Consider the following 23,784-nt stretch of genomic DNA (forward strand, 5'->3'; position numbering starts at 1 on the left):
TCTTTGAACACTGTACGGTGCTCTTTATTCGTGTTGGGATACAATGATGAACTTTGCTTGTTTGGAACCAATGGCTTATGATTTTCATTAGCGTTTATATTTAGGAAGCAGGCTGATGGATCTCTTTCTAAAGTAGCCGAGGAAGGTACATATGCTACCATCTAAACTTTTATGTTGACGTTTATTTGAAAATCCCATACTTCATGCTCAAGATCATTAATCACTAAATTTAATCGTTTTTAAGTATATTATTAAGGGTTCGTTGGACTAGCGAAAAAGGGAAGTGAAGGGAGGATGGAAAATAATAATATTTTTTTATCAAATTATTTGGTATGATGAAATGGAGAGTAAAATTCATATACTTGTCTGTTTGGTACGAGGAAAATATATTGAAAAGAAAAGGTTAATTTCTAAAATTTTACTAATTAGCTATTTCGCATTATTTTGTATTAGAAAAATAAACAAGTTAATAATGTATTAAAATAATTTCAAGTTATTAAAATATAAAATCTTATTAATAAAAATATTCATCCAACAATAACAAGAATATGTTTTATTTGGTTGTCTTTTTTAAAATTATGTACAACGTTTGCAGAAAAAGAAAAAAGTAGATGGAAATGACGAAGGGGGGGGGGGGCAGCTGTGTTCTGTAATGGTGGATTTAATCTATACAAGTAAACAGAAATGTAAGGATATATTACCACTCTTATCCGGGGAAGTAAACATATGAGCACTCCATCCCATCTGGCACAATCCAACTGACAATCCAAAATTAATTCGGAGGGGGAGATACGAAGTGGGGGAAAGTAAACATGACCTTATAGGACTAAAACTAAAATTGGGCATACTTACCGGATTAAAAATAAATATTTTTTCCTCCTCTTTTACATTAACGTGAGAATACATATCAGAAAAATTATTTGCTCTTACACTAGTTAATATTTTTTTGTTTCCCTTCTAGTTACAGCATGCAAACGTGCATCAACGGCTGTATCAATTTTATAAAAAGGAAAGGCTCAATTTGATCTTTTGAGCTTTTCAATTTTATTTTTAATTTTTTCTATATATTTAACTTCATATTCAATAGTGTATTAATTTTATATTTAAAATTAACCATATATTATAATTATTGAGTAATATCACATAAATTGATTTAGCTAATGACAAAATATGGTTTTTTATATATATATTTAATCTCATACAAAAATAAGCTTAATAAGTTAGTAAGTTCATTATTATTATATATTTTTTTATCTATATTAATTATTGATTTTTTAAATTAACTAATAGTTGAAGAAAATTTAAAGTGTATTTTTTAAAAATAATTTGGGCATATCAATATTAAAAAATTTAAAAAGCCCAGTTCGAGCTAGAATTTTTTTGTAGGGCTCGACTCGAGCTCAGCTCGTTTATACCGCTACTGAAGATGATACAATGCCTTTGTAACTAATTATGTGGAAGGAAGCACTAATAACGCAACAACTCTTTGCAAATTTGTGTTGATGTATGAGAACGCTATACCGTAGCTTTTGGATGCAGTAATAAAAATTAGAGATGGAATACAGTTAGATTTAAATTTTAAGAAAAGCAAACAACAATAAAATCATATTTTACTAAGTTGTCCTAGTTATATTTGTAATTTTATAAAATTATTAATTTATAATATTGAAGGGACCATAAATTTATACAAAAGTCTTTTAAAAAATTATTATCTTATTAATTTATCGAAATATTAATTTAGACTTTGGGCTCAGGTTGAGACAAAAAAAATTATTATTTTAGAGCAATTATTAATTTATAGAGGTTTATTGTAGCTTTTTGCACAATTCCAAGCGTTTGATCCAACACCTGATATCAAAACCAAGATCATAGGTTAAATCCCCAGGACAAGCAATTGAACAAGGAATTGTCGGTTTATATGGCAACAATATATAGATCCCATGACAATTAGTGGAAAGGGGATTGTTGACCTCTATATGTTACCCATAATTGTTCTTGATACGGTTTGCAATTTGATTAGTGTCTCGTTGCATGAGGTATTATTTATTTTGTTTTTGTATGAGCCTCACGAGTTTGTCTTGAAAATGCGCTTCGCTAAGAGAGAAGGATCTGGGGCTTATAGGCCACTCAAACATCTGCAACTAATATGGGACGATTGCCTACATCACAGTCCCCCAGATCCAGGATTTGAAAGGAGCACATGACCTCTTTCTCTAGATGGCACTAGTGATGTGCAAGTGGTTTTGATTAAGGGATTGAATGGAAAAATTACCGCGATACAATAATACGACTAGGTCTTACCTTTTAATTTTTTTTTTTTTTGATTTAGTATACCAAGTCTTGCCTTGTGAGAGATTTTTTTGCATGTATGATATTTCTATATCAATGAATAATGAACTACATTAAAAAATACATTTCTCATAAACCTCCTAGGTTCTGGAGCTATGTATTCCAAGATAGGAGGCTGCTCACTAAGTTTTTCTTCTGTATTTATGCCTGTACTCAACTATGTACTTAAATCAGTGGCTGACTTATGTAAAAGCAATGGATTGATGCTGTAATAGGGTCTGTTTGTTCTCCTTGATATAGAAACATTTTTTTATGAAATATTGTGTCTCTGCTAACTAGTGTATTCTTCTTTTCAGTATCATATAGTTTATATCCCTTTTGTCCATGCATGTATCCTAAGAATACACATTTTGATGCTCTTGGATCAAATTTTGTTTTAGAAAACAATGTTTTATGGCATAACATAGACATCCAAAGACTTTCATATGATGATAATCAACAGACCTATTGTATAACTTTTCATAGGGTGTACTTGAGTTGAGAGTTGGGGTAGGCAATCTATTAACAATATAAGTGGCTGTGAGGATGGCTTTAGTCCAAAAACTCTTAGCGAGACAAGACTGCAACATAAGAGCTCTTGCAATTTTCAAGAGATGCTTGTGTTTCCCTCAACTACACCTTTCTGTTGAGGTGTATACACACAAGTTTTATGATGCAAGATACCTTTCTTCTTAAAGAACTCCTGACATTGATTGCTTAAGAATTCACTTCCATTATCAGTTTTTACAACCTTAATCTTCTTATTAAATTGTGTACTGATCATAGCATGGAAGGAAATTAACAAGGCCACTGTGTCTGTTTCATAAGAAAGGTCCAAGTACATCTACTGAAGTCATCCACAATTGTCATCATATAGGTGCAGTGTGACAAAGATTGTTGGTTATAGGGCCCCCAAATGTCAATGTAAACCAGGTCAAACAATGCTTTAGAAACACTATTGCTAACTTTGAAAGGAAGTCTCTGTTGTTTAGCCATTGGACAAACATCACAATTACAGATTTTACTTTGATTTTCTTTCAATAAAGGAATGTGACAAAGTACATTTTGAGATGTGCGTCCTAGCCTTCTATGCCATACATCTAAATGAAGCAGTACAGAGTAACAGAGATGAACATCTAAGTCTATCCTATAGTGTTTGATTGTTTCTAGCTCGAAAGATGCTTCATCAAGGATGTATAATCTTCCTACCACTTTTCCTACAGCCACAATTTGTTTAGTCTTGTGGTCCTGCACCACAGTGAGAATTAGTAAATAGAAATGAAATAAAGGAAGAACTGCAAAGCATGTTTACAGAAAGCAAGTTAAACTTAAGTTCTGGAACATGCAATATATGTGTAAGTTTAACTTGAAGAGGCAATATAATGCTACCAATTCGTTCAACAGGATGCCTTGGACCATCTTCAAGGTGAATATATGACTTAACAGCAGTGTCAATGAGAGATGCAAACAAGTTTTTATTTTTGCACATATGTTTAGATGCACCATTGTCAATGATCCAAGAACTTTCATGTAAATTGCTACATGTCTCATTAGGCAGTGATTTACTTGAGAAATCATCAAAGTTAACGTGTGTGTTAAACTGTGTTTGACCATTTTCTGCCATCAGTTTTTGAATCTCTGCCTGATCAAGTTAGAGATCAACCCTTTGTCTACTGGAGTTTCAATTGCAGCTGCAACTTGATTGTGTACTTCTGTTGTGTTAAGAGCACGGCCTATGTTAGCCTAAATCTTTTTCTTTTCAACTAGAGACTTATACTATTCAGGGTAACCGTGGATTTCAAAACAAGTGCTCTTCAAATGTCCAATTTTCCCACACTCTTCACAGAATATACATTTTTTAGCTACTTGAGTTCTCTTCTTTTGCATAAACTTTGGAGCAAAGCTGACATTCTTTCTACTTTCTCTTGTTTGCATTGCCATATTCTGCATTACTGTGATTTCAGAATTAATCTCTCTCTATTTTTCAACTCTCAAGATCATGGTGTAAGCTTTATTCACACTTGGTAGTAGCTCCATCAACAAAATTTGATTTCTCACATGATCAAAGCTATCATGTATTGCCATCAAGAATTGCATGAGTTGATTGAAGAGGTTTATTTCTGCAATAATCTTGGATGCTCCACACTCACACTGTGGCATTGGTTTGAGACATGCAAGTTCGTCCCATAATCTTTTCAATTTTCCATAATATGCAGAAAATTGAAAGATCACCCTGTGATACAGATGTTATTTCCCTTTGTAGTTGATAGATCATTGGCCCATTACTTTTTCCAAAGTGTGCTTCCAATTCTTGCCACGATTCTCTAGCTGAAATTGACGTATAGAAAGCCCCCTACAATATCTTTGGATATGGAATTTAAAATCCAAGAAAAGACCATGCAATCATTATTTACCCACTGCTCATACTCATTTGAGTCTTCATGTGGTTTCAAACTCTTCCCATTGATGAAACTTAGTTTCATCTTCGCCCCTAGCGCTATTTTTATGGATCGACTCCAAGAAAGATAGTTTTCCCTTTCAATAGTGATGAAACCAAGCACATTCTTCGGTTATTTGAGTTCTGCAGCCTCATTATTTCTGAGTCTTCAATCATTCTCTTTTGTTTATTTGGTTTTTCTTCCAAATTGTCCGTGGATGAGTCTTGTTAAAATTTGTGTGTATGGTGATGGGTTTTTCAAGAAAACTGACGAACCATAAGAATAGCTCTAATACCATGAAGATATTCTAAAGAGAGCAAGAAAAGGATCAAGAACTTGATAATCCATTAACTTTGATTGAAGGAATAGCAAGGTAATATATACACAATACAAACTGTTAAGAAGATGAGAAAGAAACGAACTATCCAATAAGCGCTATTCCACTAAATGACTAAACCCACTACTAATAGAGTCGCTAGTATCATTTCACATAGTAGCAATTCTTGTGGCATTTGATGTCACGACTTTGACTTCAAACACGATCAGCTACATCACCAATCTTCCTCAAGCTTCTACAATATCTTCCTTCCTTCCGGGTGTGTATCTTGTTGAATCGCATATTGAGAAAGGGAATTAGAGCAAAAACAATTAGGGAGAAGGAAGCATTCTCCATTTCTGCAAATATCTCTATAATATGTTATGTTACAGAGAAGACGATGACTATGCTGCTATATATATCGTCGAGATAAGCTAACTGTCAACATAACAAACTAACCGTATGGATGATGAGCTGGCCCAATGACCAACCGAATAAATGACAAAGCTATGTGGCAAACAAAGGAATAAAGAAAAACGTATTCCCCAAATGCGTTTAACTAAAAACTTTATCCAGCATCCAAAATGTCAATGTCTGCTGCGTTGCTTCCTCTGCTTCCTCAAACTACTGCTGCTGCAAATGAAGATGATCAACTTCAACAGCCCCCCCCAAGTGGGATGGGGACCAAAGGACACCAGGCCCAACTTGGAGATAAGAGAAATGAACGTCTTCAGGGGCAAAGCCTTTGTAAACACGTCAGCCAATTGCAGAAAACCAGGAACAAAGGAAGGAGAATAAAACCATCCTTGTAGGCATTCCGAACAAGATGACAGTCTAATTCGATGTGCTTCGTTAGCTCGTGAAAGACCGGATTAGCGAGAATGTGTAACGCGGCCTTATTATCACAAAACAACTCAATTGGCAAAGAAGTATAAATGTTAAAATCAGAGAGAATATATGATATCCAACAAAGCTCACAGACAGTTGACGCCAAACTCCGATATTCAGACTCGGCAGTGGATCGCGACATGGTGGATTGCTTTTTTTGCTTTCCATGACACCAATGCATCAGCAAGGAAGATGCAGTACTCTGTAAGAGAACGCCGAGAGTCCGGGTAAGATACCCAATCGGCGTCACAGAATGCACGAAGAACCAAGGAATTATTTGTTGGAAAATACAAGCCTTTGGAGGGGCATCATTTGAGATAACGTACTACATGTAATGTTGCTCTCCAATGTGAATCACGAGGCTGGTTTAGGTACTGACTTAGCTGTTGTACCGAGTAAGAGATATCCAGTCGTGTGAAGCCAAGATATAGTAATCGTCTAACCAATCTCCGATAAGAATCAGGACGCTAGAAAACGAGACCAGAACTAGCATCCAGCTTTAAAGCAGGAGGAAATGGACTAGATGCAGATTTTGCTTGAACCAACCCACTGTCCTCGATGATGTCCATTGCATATTTCGTCTGAGCCATATAAAGATCTGAAGTACTATGAGCAATTTCAAGTCCGAGAAAATACCTCGCATTTCCTATATCTTTAATAGTGAACAAATTGTAAAGATACTGCTTAACTCGACCAATATCATCAAGAGAGGGACCTGTCATAAGAATATCGTCGACATAGACGAGCATAGCCATAAGACCCGAAGATGAAGGCTTGACAAACAAGCAGTGATCATGGACAGATTGAGCAAACCCATAAGCAATAAGTTTCAAAGTGAACTCCACGTTCCACTGGCATGAAGCCTGCTTGAGGCCGTATAAAGATCGTTGAAGTTTACATACCAAGTTAGTAGGAACATCATATCCTTTAGAGGGTAACATGAATATATCTTCTTCAAGATAACCGTGCAAAAACGCGTCGTTAATGTCCAATTGCTGAATAGGCCAAGTGTGAGCAGCAGCAATGGCTAGAAATATACGCACAGTCACAGATTTCGCCACCGGCGAGAGACTATCTGTATAGTCGATGCCTACAATCTGGTTGAAGCCCTTGGCTACCAGACGTGCCTTATACCTCCCCACTGATCCATCAACACGTAACTTAGTTTTGAAAACCTACTTGCAGCTGATGGCGCTTACCCAGCGGAAAAGGAACAACTTTCCATATATGATTAGCTTCCAAGGCCTACAGCTCCGCATCCATGGCCTCTCTTCACTCCTTGTGCTGAACTGCTTCAGAAAAAGAGTTGGGCTCCTGCAAAATAGACAAAGAAACTACAAACGATTTGTACGCAGAGGTATGTGTATGAGGCGAGGATGGGTGTTGAGCAGTACAAACAAAATCGTTAACCAAATAGGACGTTGAGAAACTCTAGTAGAACGTCTGCGTAATGGTTCTGAGGTAGGCTAAGTCGTCTAAGAGGAAGACACTTCAGCAGACTCAGTTTCAGGACAAGAAACAGAGTCATCAGCGGAAGAAGATACTATAGGAAGAGGACATGAATGTGAGGGTTGTGAGACAGGAACAGAGTATGGGAACACTTGTTCATAGAAAAGAACATCTCTAGACACAATAACACGATTGTTATCCATGTCAAACAACTTATACCATTTTTGTGTCATGGGATATCCCAAGAGAATGCATTTAAAGGATCTGGAATCAAATTTGGTCCTATGGGGCCAACATTCGTTGTATAACATAGGTTGCCGAAAGTGCGAAGATGGTGATATGAGGGGGAATTGCCAATTAGTCGTTCGAAAGGAGTTTTCCATTTAAGAATCTTGGAAGGTGTTCTATTTATCAAGTAGGTGGCAGTAAGAATGGAATCGCCCCAAAATTTAAGGGGCAATGAAGCTTGAAATAACAATGCTCTAGCAACATCTAGGAGTTGTCTATGTTTACGTTCTATTCTTGCGTTTTGTTGAGGAGTGTAGGTACAAGAGATGTGATGTACAATGCCATTTTCTTGACATAACAGTAGGCAATCTTTGTTTAAGAATTTAGAACCATTATCCATTCTGATTACTTTAATACTCCTAGCATATTGAGTTTTGACCATAAAGAAGAATGACTTTAGAATAGAAATGACTTGGGATTTATGTTTCAAGAGGTGAGTCCAAAGAGAACGGGAATAGTCATCTAAAATCGTCAATACGTAATTGCGGTTTAAGATAGTATAAGTAGTGTATGGTCCCCAAATATCTAAGTGTACCAGATCAAAAGAACCTTTGGATTGTGATTCACTCAAATGAAAGGAAGTTCTAGTTTGCTTGGCCTTATGGCAAACATCACATGGATCAAAGGGAACAAAAGCAGAAGAATTAGGTAGCTGAAAATGTTTCATTACGAGTAATGGAATGTGCCCCAATATATGATGCCAAACTTGAGTGTTACAGTGAGATTCAACAGAATTAGAGGAAGAGTTACAAATTACAGAAGTGGAAGGGATGCTGCAGGAAATTTGTCTAATAGTGTATAAGTTCTTGGATCTATTTCCTTCAAATAGAATAGCTTTATTTGCTTGGTCCTGCAAGAGACATTTAGAATCAGTGAAATGAAAAATATAGGAAGTATCTCGACAAAGTTGACTGAATGACAACAACTTTACAGAGAAGGAGGGAAGATAAAAACCGTGAGTAAGAGTGACAAGCTCATTTAAACGAACTAGGCCAACATACGTAGCAGGTTTATAAGTTCCATTTGGTAAGTGTATGTGTATAGGTTGTGTGGGAGTTGTGAATGAGTGAAATAATTGAAGGTTAGCGCAAATATGGTTCGTAGCTCCAGTGTCTATAATCCAATAGTCCAAGTCAATTCCTGAAGGTTCAGAAATATTACCAGTGAATTCAACATCATCATGGCAAGTGAAGTTGGAACAATTGCTGATAGGGTCTCCTATTGTATTTCTCTTCTGCATCAATTTAATGAGATCTGCCATCATTTCAGTTAGCTACTTAGTATCCGAGGTGTCTACAGATGTTGGTTTCTCAGCTATTGCAATAGCTGCAAAGGTCTTGCCACTCACTACCTTCTTCTTCTTATCGCCCAAAGTCTTGTACCAGTCCGGTACACTATGAATTTGAAAACACATATCCATATCCATCGCATGTTCAGTTCTATGACAATGTGTACAAGTCAGGTTCCTTTTGTCTACATATGGTCTCCTTTTATTCTTAAATCTGTCACCTCCATCCCTCCTGCTGTCCTTAGATACGAGTTGACAAGCCATGTGTTGAGGCGTTGCAGTTGTTTCTGTGTGTATTTGCCTTTGTTTTTCTACTGTGAAAAGCATGGAAAACACTCGTTCCATAGTAGGCAAAGGATCTTGCATCAATACTCGGCTTCTCTCACTATCAAAAGCCTCGTGTAACCCCATAAGGAACTGCATTAGTTGCATATGTTCATTTCATTCTTCTATTGCTTTGTTCACTCCACACGTACAGCAACCACAAGTACACTTTGGAGTAGGTGCCAAAACCAGTAGCTCGTTCCAGTATTTCTTCAGCTTGGTTATGTAGGCTATTAAGGACAAATCAAGTTGCGCAATGAATGCTGGATTTGATATATCATCGGTCCATTACTCCTACCATATCGACCTTGTATTTCTAACCAAAGTTCATGCGAAGAAGTAACATACATAAATGATTCGACGATCTCCTTTGAAATAGAGTTCCACAACCAAGATGTAACCATCAGGTCTACTCTACGCCATTGCCCGAAATTTGTTGATCCTATCGCCGGCCTAGGGAACGTGCTGTCAATGAAGCCAAGCTTCATTTTTGTTCCTAGAGCCACATAAACAACACGAGTCCAAGTTAGTAAGTTTGTACCATCCAAGAGAGAAGAGGATAACGCCAAACTTGAGTTTTCCGACGGATGGATGTATAGTGCCTCGCGCTCTAGTTGCTCCGCAACAATTCTGCCGTTTTGATTCAAATCTGCCATAGCTCATCTAATCAGTGTGGGTAGGTAATACATATCCCAGAGACCTTCATATAGAAGGCTCTGCTTCCTCTCAATCCTATATATGTTTCAAGACGACACATGCATACATAGATTCATAATGATTTTGTTGGCCTTATCAAATAAGAGAGTAATTATTCATCCCATTTCATAATAATTATTTTTTGGTTGCATTTGATAGTAAAATATACTGAAATTAATGAGAAGACCATGTAACAAGTGGAGAAACAAATTACAATAAACTATCAAATGTATAAAAAATTATATTTGTCATCCTTCTTAGGAATTAAACCACATCGTGCAATAAATCTTTTGGCACCTCTATTATTCTCTTATAAACGAAATTTATTTGTGTCATGATGTTCTCCAATTTTGAATTTTACACTCGTACTTCTTTGTGTTTGTACATTAAAACAAATCAATATATGTGTTGTCCTCTGATCCTTATCCCTATATTTTTCTACTTGTAATTCGACATGTATATATTAGACTGAACATCTACCGTCATACTAAAACCTATAGCTATTAGCAACGCGAGAACTTATTAATTAGCTCAAGCGCCCCGTTTTGCCTGCCGTCTCTACCATGAGAGCGATTGTTGTTAACATATATAGGTCAAAAATCCCCTTCCCAGTAATTATCGTGGGATCTATATATTGTTGCCATTTACGCTGAAAACTCCTTCTTCAATTACTTCTCATGGGAAGGGGAAATGTTATTTTTCGTTAACATAGGGTCTTTTCATTTTGGGCCTCATTGATTATGAGATTCTTACTTCAGTTTCATGACATTTCTGTTATATATTTTAACGGAACGTACCAAGTGCTTAGCACGTGGCTATTAGAGCTGTTACACTTTTCGTCATATGTTACGGGATTTTCACTATTAATCCCATAATTTTAAAAAAGTAGCATTTTTAGTCTCATCCACTAACGACCACGCGGCCTTTTTCGTTAAATATCTAACGAAATGGTATCACGGACCAAAAGTGCTATTTTTTTTAAAGTTACAGAATCAAAAGTAAAAATCCCGTAACCAATAGAATCAAAAGTGAAAAAGCCCTTTTTGGTATCAGTTGTTGGATCAAGTGTCTGGAATTGTACGAAAAGTTACACTAGAAACTCTATAAATTAATACTCAATAAATTAATAACTTCTATAAAATAATAAGTTTTCTCAGTTCCGACTTGGCCCGAATGTCTAAATTAATAATTTCAAAAATCAATAAGATAATAATTTTCGAAAGACCCTTACATATATTTATGATTCATTCAATATTATAAATTAATAATTCTAGAAAATCACAAATATAATTAGGACAACTTAGTAAAATATGATCATACTGCTGTCTGTTTCTTCTTCAACATTAAATCTAACTTTATTCCATCTCTAATTTTGAAAGAAATTAAGCATGCATTTGCGACATTATTCTTCTTCCCTCGTCTGGCCCTCGATTTCCTCTTCAGCATTCCCTGATTTCGTCACCTCAAAACTCCACTCACCAGTGCTTGGTACCTGCATTTGTAGGTAAAAAAACCTAGTATATAAGTACTTGCAGTTACTGAAAAACACATTATAATTAATGAAAAGACCAACCTCATTTTGGTGAAGAAAAACTGACTCAAAACTTGCATCATAATCCATTCCTAATTCTTCTATCAAACCAGAGAAATCATGAACCATAACATCCATGTTTGGGAATTCAAACACATCCTCAGCGATGTCGTTCTGGTACGACGAAGCAGGAGTAACACTTTGGACACCTTCCATAAACAGCTCATCCATGCAAAAAGTCTGCTCAAATTGTCCCATGTTGAACGTCTCATTGTTTTGATCAAGGTTGTAATAATTATCTCCAGCCATATTCCCTTCAATTGGTAGACCGATGATGCTGTCTGGTTGATTATTGTCGTGATTTTCCTGGAGATGGGACTGGTGGTTGCTCATGCGAGGCATAGCTCCAAAGTTCACTTTCTTTGTCCTTGGAGCTTTGTTCTTTGGTGGTTTTGCTTCTGCATTCGCTGGTTTCAGTTTTCTCAGATCATCAGAGGGCAGCAGATTTGCATTCCTACATTTCTGTAGAAAGTAGAATGAACTCCACATCATTAACAACATAATTGATTGCTTACAATTGGAAGATTATGTACTTCAACGGAAAATCGCATTAGGGTTATGATTTTCTCACATTGCATCCCATAACTTGAAAATTTTCTCAATGGTAATCCTCACGTGCATTTTCGACCAATAATTGATGAAAAATGTACCGAAAGTAATAATGCTCCGTTAATTGTTGGACTGAAAACGGACGTGAGGACTAAAGTTTGAGATAAATTTCAACTTATGGGACGCAAAATATGAGAAAATTATAATAAATAGGATTAAATTGAAAAATATTATAAAATATGGGACTAAAAATATGATTTAAGTATACTCTTGAACTACAAATGCAATTTAGAAAGATATATCAAATTTGCATTAAGGTCATGCATTCATGCAGTTGAAAATCAAACCTGGAGATGGCTTGCCACTTGCATTCTGGTAAGACCTGGTTCATTCATTAGTTCAAGGATCTCTCTTGGATAGCAACCTATCTCAATCAAAATGAAGTATGTCAGCTGCAACTTTCTAGACATGTATTTGCTATGTAAATATCGGGAAAATCGTATTTTTAATCTAATAAATTAGACACATTTTTAATTTAGTCCCATTTAGTACGCTTTTTTTGCATTGCATTCCAAAAGTTAGATTTCAGTCCTTATGAGACTTTTCCGTTCAAGAATTAACGAAAAAGTCACAAAGCCATTAGTTCAAATACATGTTGGACTAACAGCCTCATGACTTCTCCACTAATTTTGGATGAAAAGTCACGTGATGACTAAAAATAAGAAAATTTCTAACTATGGGATGCGATGTAAGAAAGTCGTAAAAAATGGGACGAAATTTAAAAAAAAAAAAAACTCTAACATATGGGACCAAAAATGCGATTTTCCCATATATTGACTTGTAAATTACAAAGGGCTCCCCTGAGATCCTTGTTTTTTGAAAAATTATAAATACTCCTCTTAAAATTATAAATATTCTATAATTTTTGAAAAATTATAAATACTCCTTCACTAGGTATTTATAATTTTAGAATGATATTTATAATTTTTCAAATAACGATGGGTATTTCTAATTATGGCAAGCCTTAGGAGAGCCCTTTGTGATTTACCCTAAAAAAACCTCAAAATATTTATGTTGTAAAAGCACTATATAAGAGAGAACATACTTCCCTCTCCAAGTTGCAAGACTGCATTCATGAACTTGTCATGAAGTTCCTCAGTCCATTCAGTCCAAACCTTCTTCTTGAACGCAGCGTAATCATGCTGTGCCGTTCCTGTTTTCACTTTTTTCTTTGACTTATGTTCTTTCCCAACATCTTGGTTGCTTAACATAAGATCTTGTCCAAGTTTGTTTTGTACCATGTTGCAGTCTGCAATCGCTCTAAGTCGCTCGTCTCCTCTCATTTTACCTGTCTTCTCCCTTATCACATGCTGCCATAAGTACCTCACTGTCTGCATTGTTAATGGTTTTTTGGTACAAAAAAGAGCTCCTTGCTCTAAAGCCAGCATGGTTGTTATAGCATCATCTTCATCTGACATCACTTTATTCATATAAACAAATTAATCAAGTTGAAAAAGTAAATAAATGTGAGGATAAGTCATAACGAGCTTTCCTGAGTTTCGGCATAATTAAGTAGAAACACCCCCCTGGATGTTTGATAATTACTAATACTTCTTAATTTTAATGATCATTTAACAATTAACTCAATCTGTTAGGTTTTTATTTTTTGTGGCGGACCAACCAAAATGCCATTGTGGACCGTGAATTGTAACTTTACTTATTTTTTTAAAAAATTCTGTATTTTTTTACGGAATAAGTAGATAATATTTTTACAATTTTTTAGTTTTTCCATTCACCTCTTCCGATTGTTTCTACAAATTCTCAATTCTATTTTTAGAAAAAGAAAAAAACATTATGGGAGTATTATGAATTTTATTTTCAGCGAGGGCAAAGTTGATAATGTTAGCCCCGTGAAAGGATTACATAATTTTATCAAATATCATGGGAGTATTATGAATTTTTCTAACGACAAGAGGGTATTCTTATTTACGCCAAATTTCAAGATAACACGTTGTAATTTACACTAAATGTAAAGCATCAACTTCATAAAATTCTAAGACATTTTGCTAACAAGAAATAAATCAACATTTCTAAAAAAAAAACAATGTGAAGAACCACTTACAAATCACAAGCAGATCCATTTTAGTAGCATCTTGTAAAAGCTGGAACCCATATAAATCAGGTGAGTTTATATTTGCCATCACAAGATCAAATTTAGCCTTTCCTTTTGATAAAATTGACACAGCTGTTGATGCAAGCTTGACTGCTGTAACTGCAAGGAAAACAAAAAATCATTAACTGGTGTAAGAACAAAGAAAATGGACATTTTGGTCAGAATATTTACTAAGGTTTAATTATGACTGTAGCGGAAAATCATGTTTTTTTTAGTGAAAAAATACAAATCGATAACAATATAGGATAACATGCAACAATCGAGCAAATAATCATCGATGTAGGTACTCTTGTTCATTTAAATAAAAGTACTCGCAAATTGTATTTACTATTTTCCATTTATATAAAAAATTCTGAAGATAATTTGAAAGATAAGATATCATAAAATTAAAACTGGCGCAAAATATATATTTAAATTCAAAATATGATTGTGGAAACAAAGACATTGATGAAAATATAATAACTCAAGACCTATATGTACAAATGCACTTTGATTCTTTAACAATGTGTTTTGAATTGTTTAAGCATCATGTAAACTTAATCTAAGCGAAAAATTTGACGATCATGAAAGAAAACACTGACGGAAAATCGTATTTTTGGTTCCATATATTTGAGTCGGTTTCATTTTTAGTCCAATCTATTACAATTTTCTTACTTTGCATCCAGTAAGTTAAAAATCTTCTCAATGTTAGTCTCCACGTTCATTTTCGCCCAAAAATAAGAAAATGTACAGAAAATGCTAATTGTTCTGTTCATTATCGGGCTAAAAAATGCATATGAGGATTAAAACTGAGAAAATTTTCAAATTGTGGGATGTAATATGGGAAAATCGTAACAAATGAGACTAAATTAAAAAAAAAAAAAATCTGAACATATGGGACCAAAAATACGATTTTTTTCAAATACTGACTTCATCTTCCTTGTGTACTTGAAGGGAGACAAATATGAGTTTGATGTACCTTTGTAAGAGAAGTATTGCAACATGCTTATTGCTTTATCATGATCTTCACTATCATGCTCAACAAGCAACACATGCATCCTATGTGCCATGTTTGGCAAAAAAGCTGTTGAAATAGGTGAAGCTTCAAAAGAGTGGTGAACTACTAAATCTTTCATGATGTTTAGAGCATTTCGGAAAATCAAATGAAAATGATAATTGTAATAATACCACAATTCTCAAGCATCTATGCCCATTTATATACACATTTTTTCTTGTGAAATTTAGTGATTTTATTTTTACTTTTTAACTTTTGGACATTGGTTTCAACTCGTAACGTTTAACATTAAAATTAAAGTAATCCTTTTTGCTTTTTAATTATGGCCCTTCAAGTTGACTTACAAGAAACCATTTTTCATTAATGTTATGCACTTTAATGCTTAAGTAGTCAAATGTTAGCATAATCATGTTGAGAAAATCATCACTTTATTACATAAACCTTATTAGCATTAATTAAGAATGTTTGCTTGTTCAACTTCTAATGTTAGATTTCCTAGACAGAATGGACCATGTTTTCTTTCTTCCCACTTTGATAATTAGGAAATAAAAGAGAAATAGAAATAAATAGGTGCATATATAATCATTAAAATTATATAAAATTGTTATAATAAACTAGGTAAAAGTTTAATCAATTTCGAATTTGTTCTATAATAAATTTTTATGTCAATTCTGCTTAGATTTGAACCTCGTTGATGTCGTCGTCTCACCATATATAGTTCTCAGTTGAACAATCATGACTACATATTTTGCACAAGAATAATAGAAAATGCACCACTATATATGTATACATTGTTCTCCATGGATAAGACATAAATCACAAGCTTACTTCATTATAACTAAATATTATTCTATTAGCTATGACAATAGCTATTATTGTAAAAATAAGTTTAGCTTTCTAGATCGACACAATTATATCTCGACAACCATTATTATTTGCTCTGAATTAAAGATCATAACATAAATCAATCTCATTATTCCTCTCTTTTCTGGTCTTCAGTTTCACCATTATTTGCTATTGCTGCTTCATTCCCCTGAGTTGTGATTGTAGCATCCAAGACCGGCCCCTGCAAATGAGAGAAAGACTGAAAAATAGATAACTTATTACTTATCTAATGCAGGCAATGTAGAGTAAGTAAGCACATATGAAAACTTGCCTGGTTAGAGTAAACAGGATTGAGATCAAACGCGTCCTGACCTCCACTAGATTCCACTTTTTGTTCTTGTTGAGATGCCGATAGATTTTGGATCATGCAGTCTATATTTGGAAATTCATAGTAGTCCTCAGCAGTATTCTTTTGGTCCAATGAAGTGTTTATGCTAGGTGTAACACTTTGAGCATCAAACACAAATTGTTCATTAGACATGAACGCCTCGTCGTCCATGCCTAAACTTAACCCAATCTGCGCCACATTTAACGTCTCAAGACCAACCTGAGAAAATCGGTTACTGTATCGTTCATAAGAATTTCCTTCTCCATTATCTCCTGGCATTTTATTCCCCATCGATGAGTAGAAAATAAAGTCTGCGATATTGTCATGATCTTGTTGGCCTATATGGGGCATGGACCCAAATTTCCTTGGTTTAGCTCGACCGCTAGTTTGTGGCAAGTTCATCTTAGGCATAACTATTTTACATTTTCTCTCATCAGGAGATTGCCAAGTTCCGCGACGACATTTCTGGAAAAAAAAGCGAATCTTAAATATATTATTTCTAGCTTCTTACCAAACTAAGTGCATGCAAGTATTTTTCTAGAATCCCACATAGCAAAACATTATAACATGCTATAAGAAATAATCATAAATATTATGCGCAATCTAGAAAGCAAATCGTAAAATATATGGCCGAATACATGAATTTATACTTCTTACTTGTCAACTCGTAGATTTTAACTCACTTGTATAAATAAGTTATACGGTAAATATTATTAAATAATTAAGCAATACTAAACGATTGAAAAAAAATAAATTAATAATAATATTAAATTATATATTTGGTAACAAAATCTATTATCATATTTTCCAATCAATTCAGATGGTAGAACTCAAACGGCTATGCTCAGAATGAAATAGACAAACCTGAAGATGACTTGCCACTTGCATTCTGGTAAGTCCAGGTACATTCATCAGCTCAAGGATCTCCCTTGGATAGCATCCTATTCAAAACACAAGAATATATCCATTCAAGAAATATTATTATTTCTAGGCATTTATATATGTGAGCATATGAAAAATCTAAAACTTAAGAGCATGCAAAAACTTGACTACTATTATTTGAATTGTTTGTGAATAAAGGAAAAAATGCAAGCAACCCCCTGTGATAATTACCCCCTTATGGAAAATAAGTACCAATTTACCTCTCTATATTTTTTAAAATGCAGCAATTTAACATCCTTAGATAAGGGAGTAAATTGCTTCATTTTAAGAAATATAAGGAAGTACATTGCTGTTTTTTTTCATAGGGGTAATTTGCTCATTTGTGATATCACAGGGTGTAAATTGAACTAAACCCTGCAAATAAATTAAGAAAACACATACTTCCTTCTCCAAGCATTCTGACAGCATCCATAAATTTTTCATGAAGTTCCTGAGTCCATTCAGTCCAAACCTTCTTTCTGAACTTAGCAACATCGCGATGTTGGGGACTGGTTTCTTCATCTTCATTGGCAATTTTCGTATATCTCACTTTTTTGTTTGATACGTAGTTCTCGTCTGAATTCATATAGTCATTTATATAGCCTCTCATAGGATCTTCTTCGCCAAATTCATCGTGCAATTTATTATGCATCACAAACTCTTTGAATCGTTCGTTTTCTTTCACTTTACGCACTTTCTCCCTTAGCACATGTTGCCATAGGTACTTTGCGGTCTCTATGGTAAGTGGCTTTTTGATACATAGAAATGCTCCACCTTCTAATGCCCTCTTTGTTAACACGATGTCATCCTCATCTAACAACACTTTGTTAAACATTAAGCAAGCAAAACAAATGCCATAAGTACATGACCTAATAAAAATATAAGGGTAAATCAATTTGAAAATCGCTTTACAGAAAAATAAGAGTTTAGAAAGGATAAATGGCATGTGATACTCACGTACAACTGGCAAATCCATGTTAACGGCCTCTTGTAGAAGTTTGAATCCACATAAGTCCGGTGAGTTAATATTTTCCATCAAAAGATCAAATCTAGGGTTTCCTCTCGATAGGATTGATAAAGCCACGGAGGCAAGCTTGACTATAGTCACTGCACAAAAACATATAAAAAAAACTGTGTCAATAAACAACTAACAGGGTTTGATGTAATTTACATTTTTGTGACATTAAAAATGAGCAAATTACTCTCCATAAAAAAGGGGTTAAATTGCTTCGTTTTAAAACATTGAGGGGCACATTGCTGTATTTTAAAACAAAGAGAGGAAAATTCCTATTTTTTCTCCGTAGGGAGATAATTTGTGCATTATATCACAAGGGAGTTGTTTGCATTTTTCCAAACTAAACATCATAAAGAACATTTTCAATATCATTATGCTTCACATGATTTTATGAAAAAAAAAAAGTAAAATACAATTTTAGGAACATAGAATCCGAATTCTTGTTTATCTGAAAACGCCGAGTCCAAGTATAATAAGAAAAGGAGCATTATAAATAAAATAAGTGCAAAATAAAATATAGTTGAAACAATAGAAGGATAAAAGTACTTTAAATTAAAGAATAATAATCTTTATCAATTTTAGCTTACTCTGATATATATAGCACTAACACAAATATATAAAAAGTATTTAATCGAGCCTTTTTTTTTTTTTGTGAAAACATAAAATGTACTTAATCAATAACATACGTAGAACAAAGTTCAATTAAAACTTAATCTAAATGAATTAAAACTTAAAAGAAGAAAATGAAGTCTTACTTATACTTTGCGGTGTAAATATGAGTTTCGTATACCTTTATAAGAGAAGTACTGCAATATTTCTATAGCCGGACCGTGATGATTAATATCATGGTCAACAAGTAACACATGAATCCTGCACGTCATGCTTTGCGCCATCGACATTGTTGCTTCGAACGTCTGATGGTTCAGTTACAATATAGGTTCGCACTTATTTGCATAAGAAGGAAGCCAAACTCTAAACGACTACTAGAAAGAAGACGGAAACATGAAAGACTAATGCATTTTGTGAAAAATTGTTGATGGAAATCATCAAATGTAGGACGGGTATATATACACCGTGCTTTCATTCAGATTTCGATGATTTATTTTTCCTTATTAAATTTTTCTTTTAACTTTTTGACGGTGAATTCAACTCGTAACGCTAGCATTAAACTCTAGTCGTCTTTACGATCTCGCTTTTGTGATTGTTCAAGTTGACTAATCTTGGGGTAAAATCTCAATTATTTAGTAAGTAACATAATATATCATGTGAAATATGAAGAATTTTTATGTAAATAAGACAAATAAAATTTACATATAAAATAAAAGCCTATTCATCAAACTTATATTTTGCTAGGGTTATTACAATATATGTTTTATAGAATAAGCTACCAATTATTGCTTACCCAATAATATATTGTGTTTTTAGTATATGAAATGACACTTTCAAATTTCATTATAAATCATGAATTGATACTCAAAATAAAATCAATGTATTACATTTCACGGTATAAGTAAAATATCTACATTTTAGTCTACTTCATCTTTAAATGGTATTTTTAAGTCATTGCTTGTACAATTATTTCTAGATTTAAATATATATATATATATATAATTATATATAATATGAGGTATTAATTGAGAAACTAACTTTTTTTTTTATTTTCTTGAATTTGAAAAAGTAGAGGAACATTATGAATCGAGGAGAACTACATTGACTTGATTTTCAACACTACCTAATTCTAGAAATAAGATTTACACATTTGGTCCTTGTTAATGTAATATGATTAACATAAGATAAAAGTATATTAGAGCAATTTCTTCCATTCAAATTTGTTTCAAACTAGCATTTAATGAGATATATATTCTATGTAATAAGATTAAGAAAACCACAGATTCACACTACTAAATTATGTATATTTCGTGCAAGTTAAAGTTACTGTACATAAATTATAGGGTAAATTATATTTTGTCATTCGAATTATGCCTATTGTTACACTTTGTCATCAAAACTTTTTCTTATGTCAACTTACCATCTCAATTTTACGAAATTTGCACTTTGCATATATGACCATTTTTTTTTATCTTTCTGTTGGAAAAACATCACATGTTGTGCATATATGAAAAATATCACATCATATCATCTTTATATATCACATGTGCACTGCATGTGATTTTTTTCAATAAAAAATTTGGTTGGAAAACAGTTATAAATAGCAAAGTGCAAAATTTTGTAAAGTTGAGATGGTAAATTGACACAAAAAAAATATAGATGTCAAAGTGTAAAAACAATTATAGTTCGGATGGCAAATTTTTCTTTAATGTAAATCATCTTTAAAACTCGTACACTGTGTTTGTTTTTATTTTCAAGTTACCTCCGGAATGAGTTAAAACATACTCAATATTTGTCATTATACAGTAATACCTTATTTGGGTGTTTTTAACTGTTTTATCATAAATACATACATGTATATATATACACGCACATATACATAAATATATATAAAAAAGACATGATTTGACAATGAACAGTAATTTTTGTCTCCCAAAACATAACATTAAACATACAATACTTATTTTAAATTATCTCTAAAAATTAATCCAAACATATATACTATCTCTAACATATACTTATTTATCTTTGTTTTTTCTCTCTATCTCCACAAAATACAATAAAATACTCAAAAAAAAAAAATGAATCCAAACACTATAATAATGTTTAGCATATCTAAAAGTATTTCTTAAAAGTTTATTTCTCATACATTTCCACTTACCATAGACCAGAATATTTAAAATTGTAATATCATTTCTCTCTCACTTTAAATATCTCACATGCATCAATAGTCATATCTAAAATAAATTTTAAAGTACATATTAGATGAATATTAACTATAATATTCTTTTTTCCAACAATCATTTGAAAGTGATTTGTGGATAACTATAAATGAAAATCTCTAGAATTATTGTCTAAAGATTTTGGTCATCTTTTTATTAATAAGATTATTTGAATTTAAAAATTTTATTCTAAAAGTTATTTCAAATCATTTTATAAATTAAAGGGTAAATTATATTTTTTCATCTGAATTATTTTTATTTTTGTACTTTATTGTTTATTTTTTTTTTGTGTAAACTTACCATATCAACTTTGTAAAATTTATGTTTTGTCGTGTATGAACTTTTTAGGTAGAATTTTTTGGCTGGGAAAAGATCACATGCACTGAACATGTGATATTTTATCTATACATTGCCTTTAAATATCATATATACAGTGTATGTGATGTTTTTTTGAGAGAAAAAATGATAAAAAATTGTCATATATGAAAAAAATATAAATTTCACAAAGTTGAGATGGTAAGTTGGCACAAAAAAAAAAACAGTTTAGATGATAAAATATAAAAATGGGTATAGTTTAGATAACAAAATGTAATTTACTCTGAATTATAATACTATTACGTACCTTTATTTTCTATTATGCAGTGCCCTCTAAAGGCACTATAACTATATATCCCCTAAACATCATATTTAAAGTAAATATCCTATTTATACATATAATTATACACATAATCTTGTCCCTATAGAGTATATATATACATGTTATTTCCCCTCACCACGAGCAAATTTATCATCTCATCCACGAGATTATACATATGTGTATCAAATACTACATAATGGAACTATTAATAGTTGGTTAACATGCCATCCTCATTCTTTTTTTTTATACAACCCCAAAAGATGATATCTATTAATATTGACGAGTGAGGAAAGAATTACATACTGGCCCGACCTGATTGAAATGCAAGGTTTGGACCCAGTCCTCGGCAAGTAAAGATTTATACCTGAAAAATATTAACAAAGGAATAAGCTTGCAGCTCAGTAAGTAAATAACCAGCATCACCAATATATGTACATCAAATATAGTTTCAAACAAGACAAAATGAGCAATCAAGAATATAGTAACTTTAATTTCAATAAGATTAACTTTATTTCATACGCAGTCAACTCATCACAAAGCAATCAATTAAACTCTTCTTTTCCTAGTCTGCTTATTAGAAGGTAATATAATTATTTTTTCTCCACCAACTCAATCTCCTTGACATGCCACACAGGCTCCTCAATCTCGTTTCATATCATAGTTTTTTTAATTCATATCAAAGCTCTTTTCGCATCGCATCATAGCTCTTTTAATATCACATCATAGCTCTTTTGATTTCATTTTGCCACATAGACTATTCACCAATATAAAGGGGTAAAATATCATAGTTATATTCAATTTTCATCACTCCCTCATTTCAACATATTACCGTTCTTGTAAGCAACTAGTAATGTAAAACCACATATCAATACATTTTCATTTACAGGCACCAACAACACATCACTCAATAAATGTAATATCTCAATGCATTTTCTTATTTCACTTTAACAAGATAAACATTCAAACTAAATCCTCAACCAATTATATAATTCTATATAAACTAGTTGCTGCACGAATCAAGACTTACATAAAAGTAGTATCACACGAAAGTGAAACATATATAGATAATACTAATTATTTACCTTGCTTCCTCCAATTAATTATTCACCTTAAACTATCAACAATCATACTCTTCTCATAGATTATTAGCAACACAAATCATAAACTTACGATAAACGTAATATCAAGATAAAAGAGACATACATATAGATGATACTAATCATTCATTTACCTCGATTTTATAGCGATTTAATCAGCAGATAAGGAGTTGTTCAATCCTCTAATTTATCCTCATATCCTACAACCAGTTATAATTTATACAATCAATATATAAAAAATATCGTAATTTTTAAATAGAATATTAATATTATTCGCACAGTTTCCAACAATCTTTTAATATTTTATTTCTATAGAAATATAGATAATTGTTCCGATTCCTCTGAATAACTAGACAATCTAGGCTTCCTAAAAATATATATAATTTATCAATTATCTCATAAGAATCTATTTCATTAAAGCCATCATTTTCTTGTAGCTATCGTTCTTCATAACAATTATAGACTAACTTATCTAAAAAATCTCATAATTCTTTTGAATAAATATAATGTTTCCAAATACAACTTTCTAATATAATTTTTGAATATTTTTTTTAAATTTTCTATTAATTCTTCGTTACTATAATAAAACACCAGTACATATTATTATGTACTTGGTTAATAGGTCTAATAAAATTGAGTAAAATTATTTATAGTAGTGATTAAATCTAATCAAGTAATTTAATCAACGAACATTCTTAATTTTAATGTGAAATTTAATTAATCACCAATTTAAACAGTCCAACTCATA

The 23,784-nt window shown here is 32.8% G+C and overlaps 2 protein-coding genes across 4 annotated transcripts; both read right to left on the reverse strand.

The window, feature by feature from the left end:
* Positions 1–11,197: 11,197 nt before the first annotated feature.
* On the reverse strand, positions 11,198–15,485 carry LOC105172166 (two-component response regulator ORR26-like). Of its 2 annotated transcripts, none has more exons than XM_088885726.1 (6): positions 15,287–15,485; positions 14,278–14,427; positions 13,261–13,626; positions 12,503–12,579; positions 11,589–12,068; positions 11,198–11,507 (listed from the first exon to the last, which is right to left on the reverse strand). In XM_088885726.1, exons 1-6 carry the CDS (start codon positions 15,441–15,443, stop codon positions 11,418–11,420), a joined length of 1,320 nt encoding a protein of 439 aa, XP_088741852.1. In that variant the 5' UTR covers positions 15,444–15,485; the 3' UTR covers positions 11,198–11,417. The 2 variants fall into 2 exon arrangements, with proteins under 2 accessions (XP_088741852.1, XP_011091824.1); XM_011093522.2 differs by having other exon boundaries at positions 13,261–13,635.
* Positions 15,486–16,047: 562 nt separating this feature from the next.
* LOC105172165 (two-component response regulator ARR14-like) lies at positions 16,048–19,505 on the reverse strand. 2 transcript variants are annotated; one of them, XM_011093521.2, is made up of 6 exons: positions 19,262–19,505; positions 18,414–18,563; positions 17,859–18,278; positions 17,400–17,476; positions 16,479–17,000; positions 16,048–16,388 (listed from the first exon to the last, which is right to left on the reverse strand). In XM_011093521.2, exons 1-6 carry the CDS (start codon positions 19,368–19,370, stop codon positions 16,296–16,298), a joined length of 1,371 nt encoding a protein of 456 aa, XP_011091823.1. In that variant the 5' UTR covers positions 19,371–19,505; the 3' UTR covers positions 16,048–16,295. The 2 variants fall into 2 exon arrangements, with proteins under 2 accessions (XP_011091823.1, XP_011091822.1); XM_011093520.3 differs by having other exon boundaries at positions 16,048–16,406.
* Positions 19,506–23,784: the final 4,279 nt, after the last annotated feature.

The sequence above is a fragment of the Sesamum indicum genome, linkage group LG10 (genome assembly GCF_026168435.1).
Source record: "Sesamum indicum cultivar Baizhima isolate 11 linkage group LG10, ASM2616843v1, whole genome shotgun sequence".
NCBI lineage: Eukaryota > Viridiplantae > Streptophyta > Magnoliopsida > Lamiales > Pedaliaceae > Sesamum > Sesamum indicum.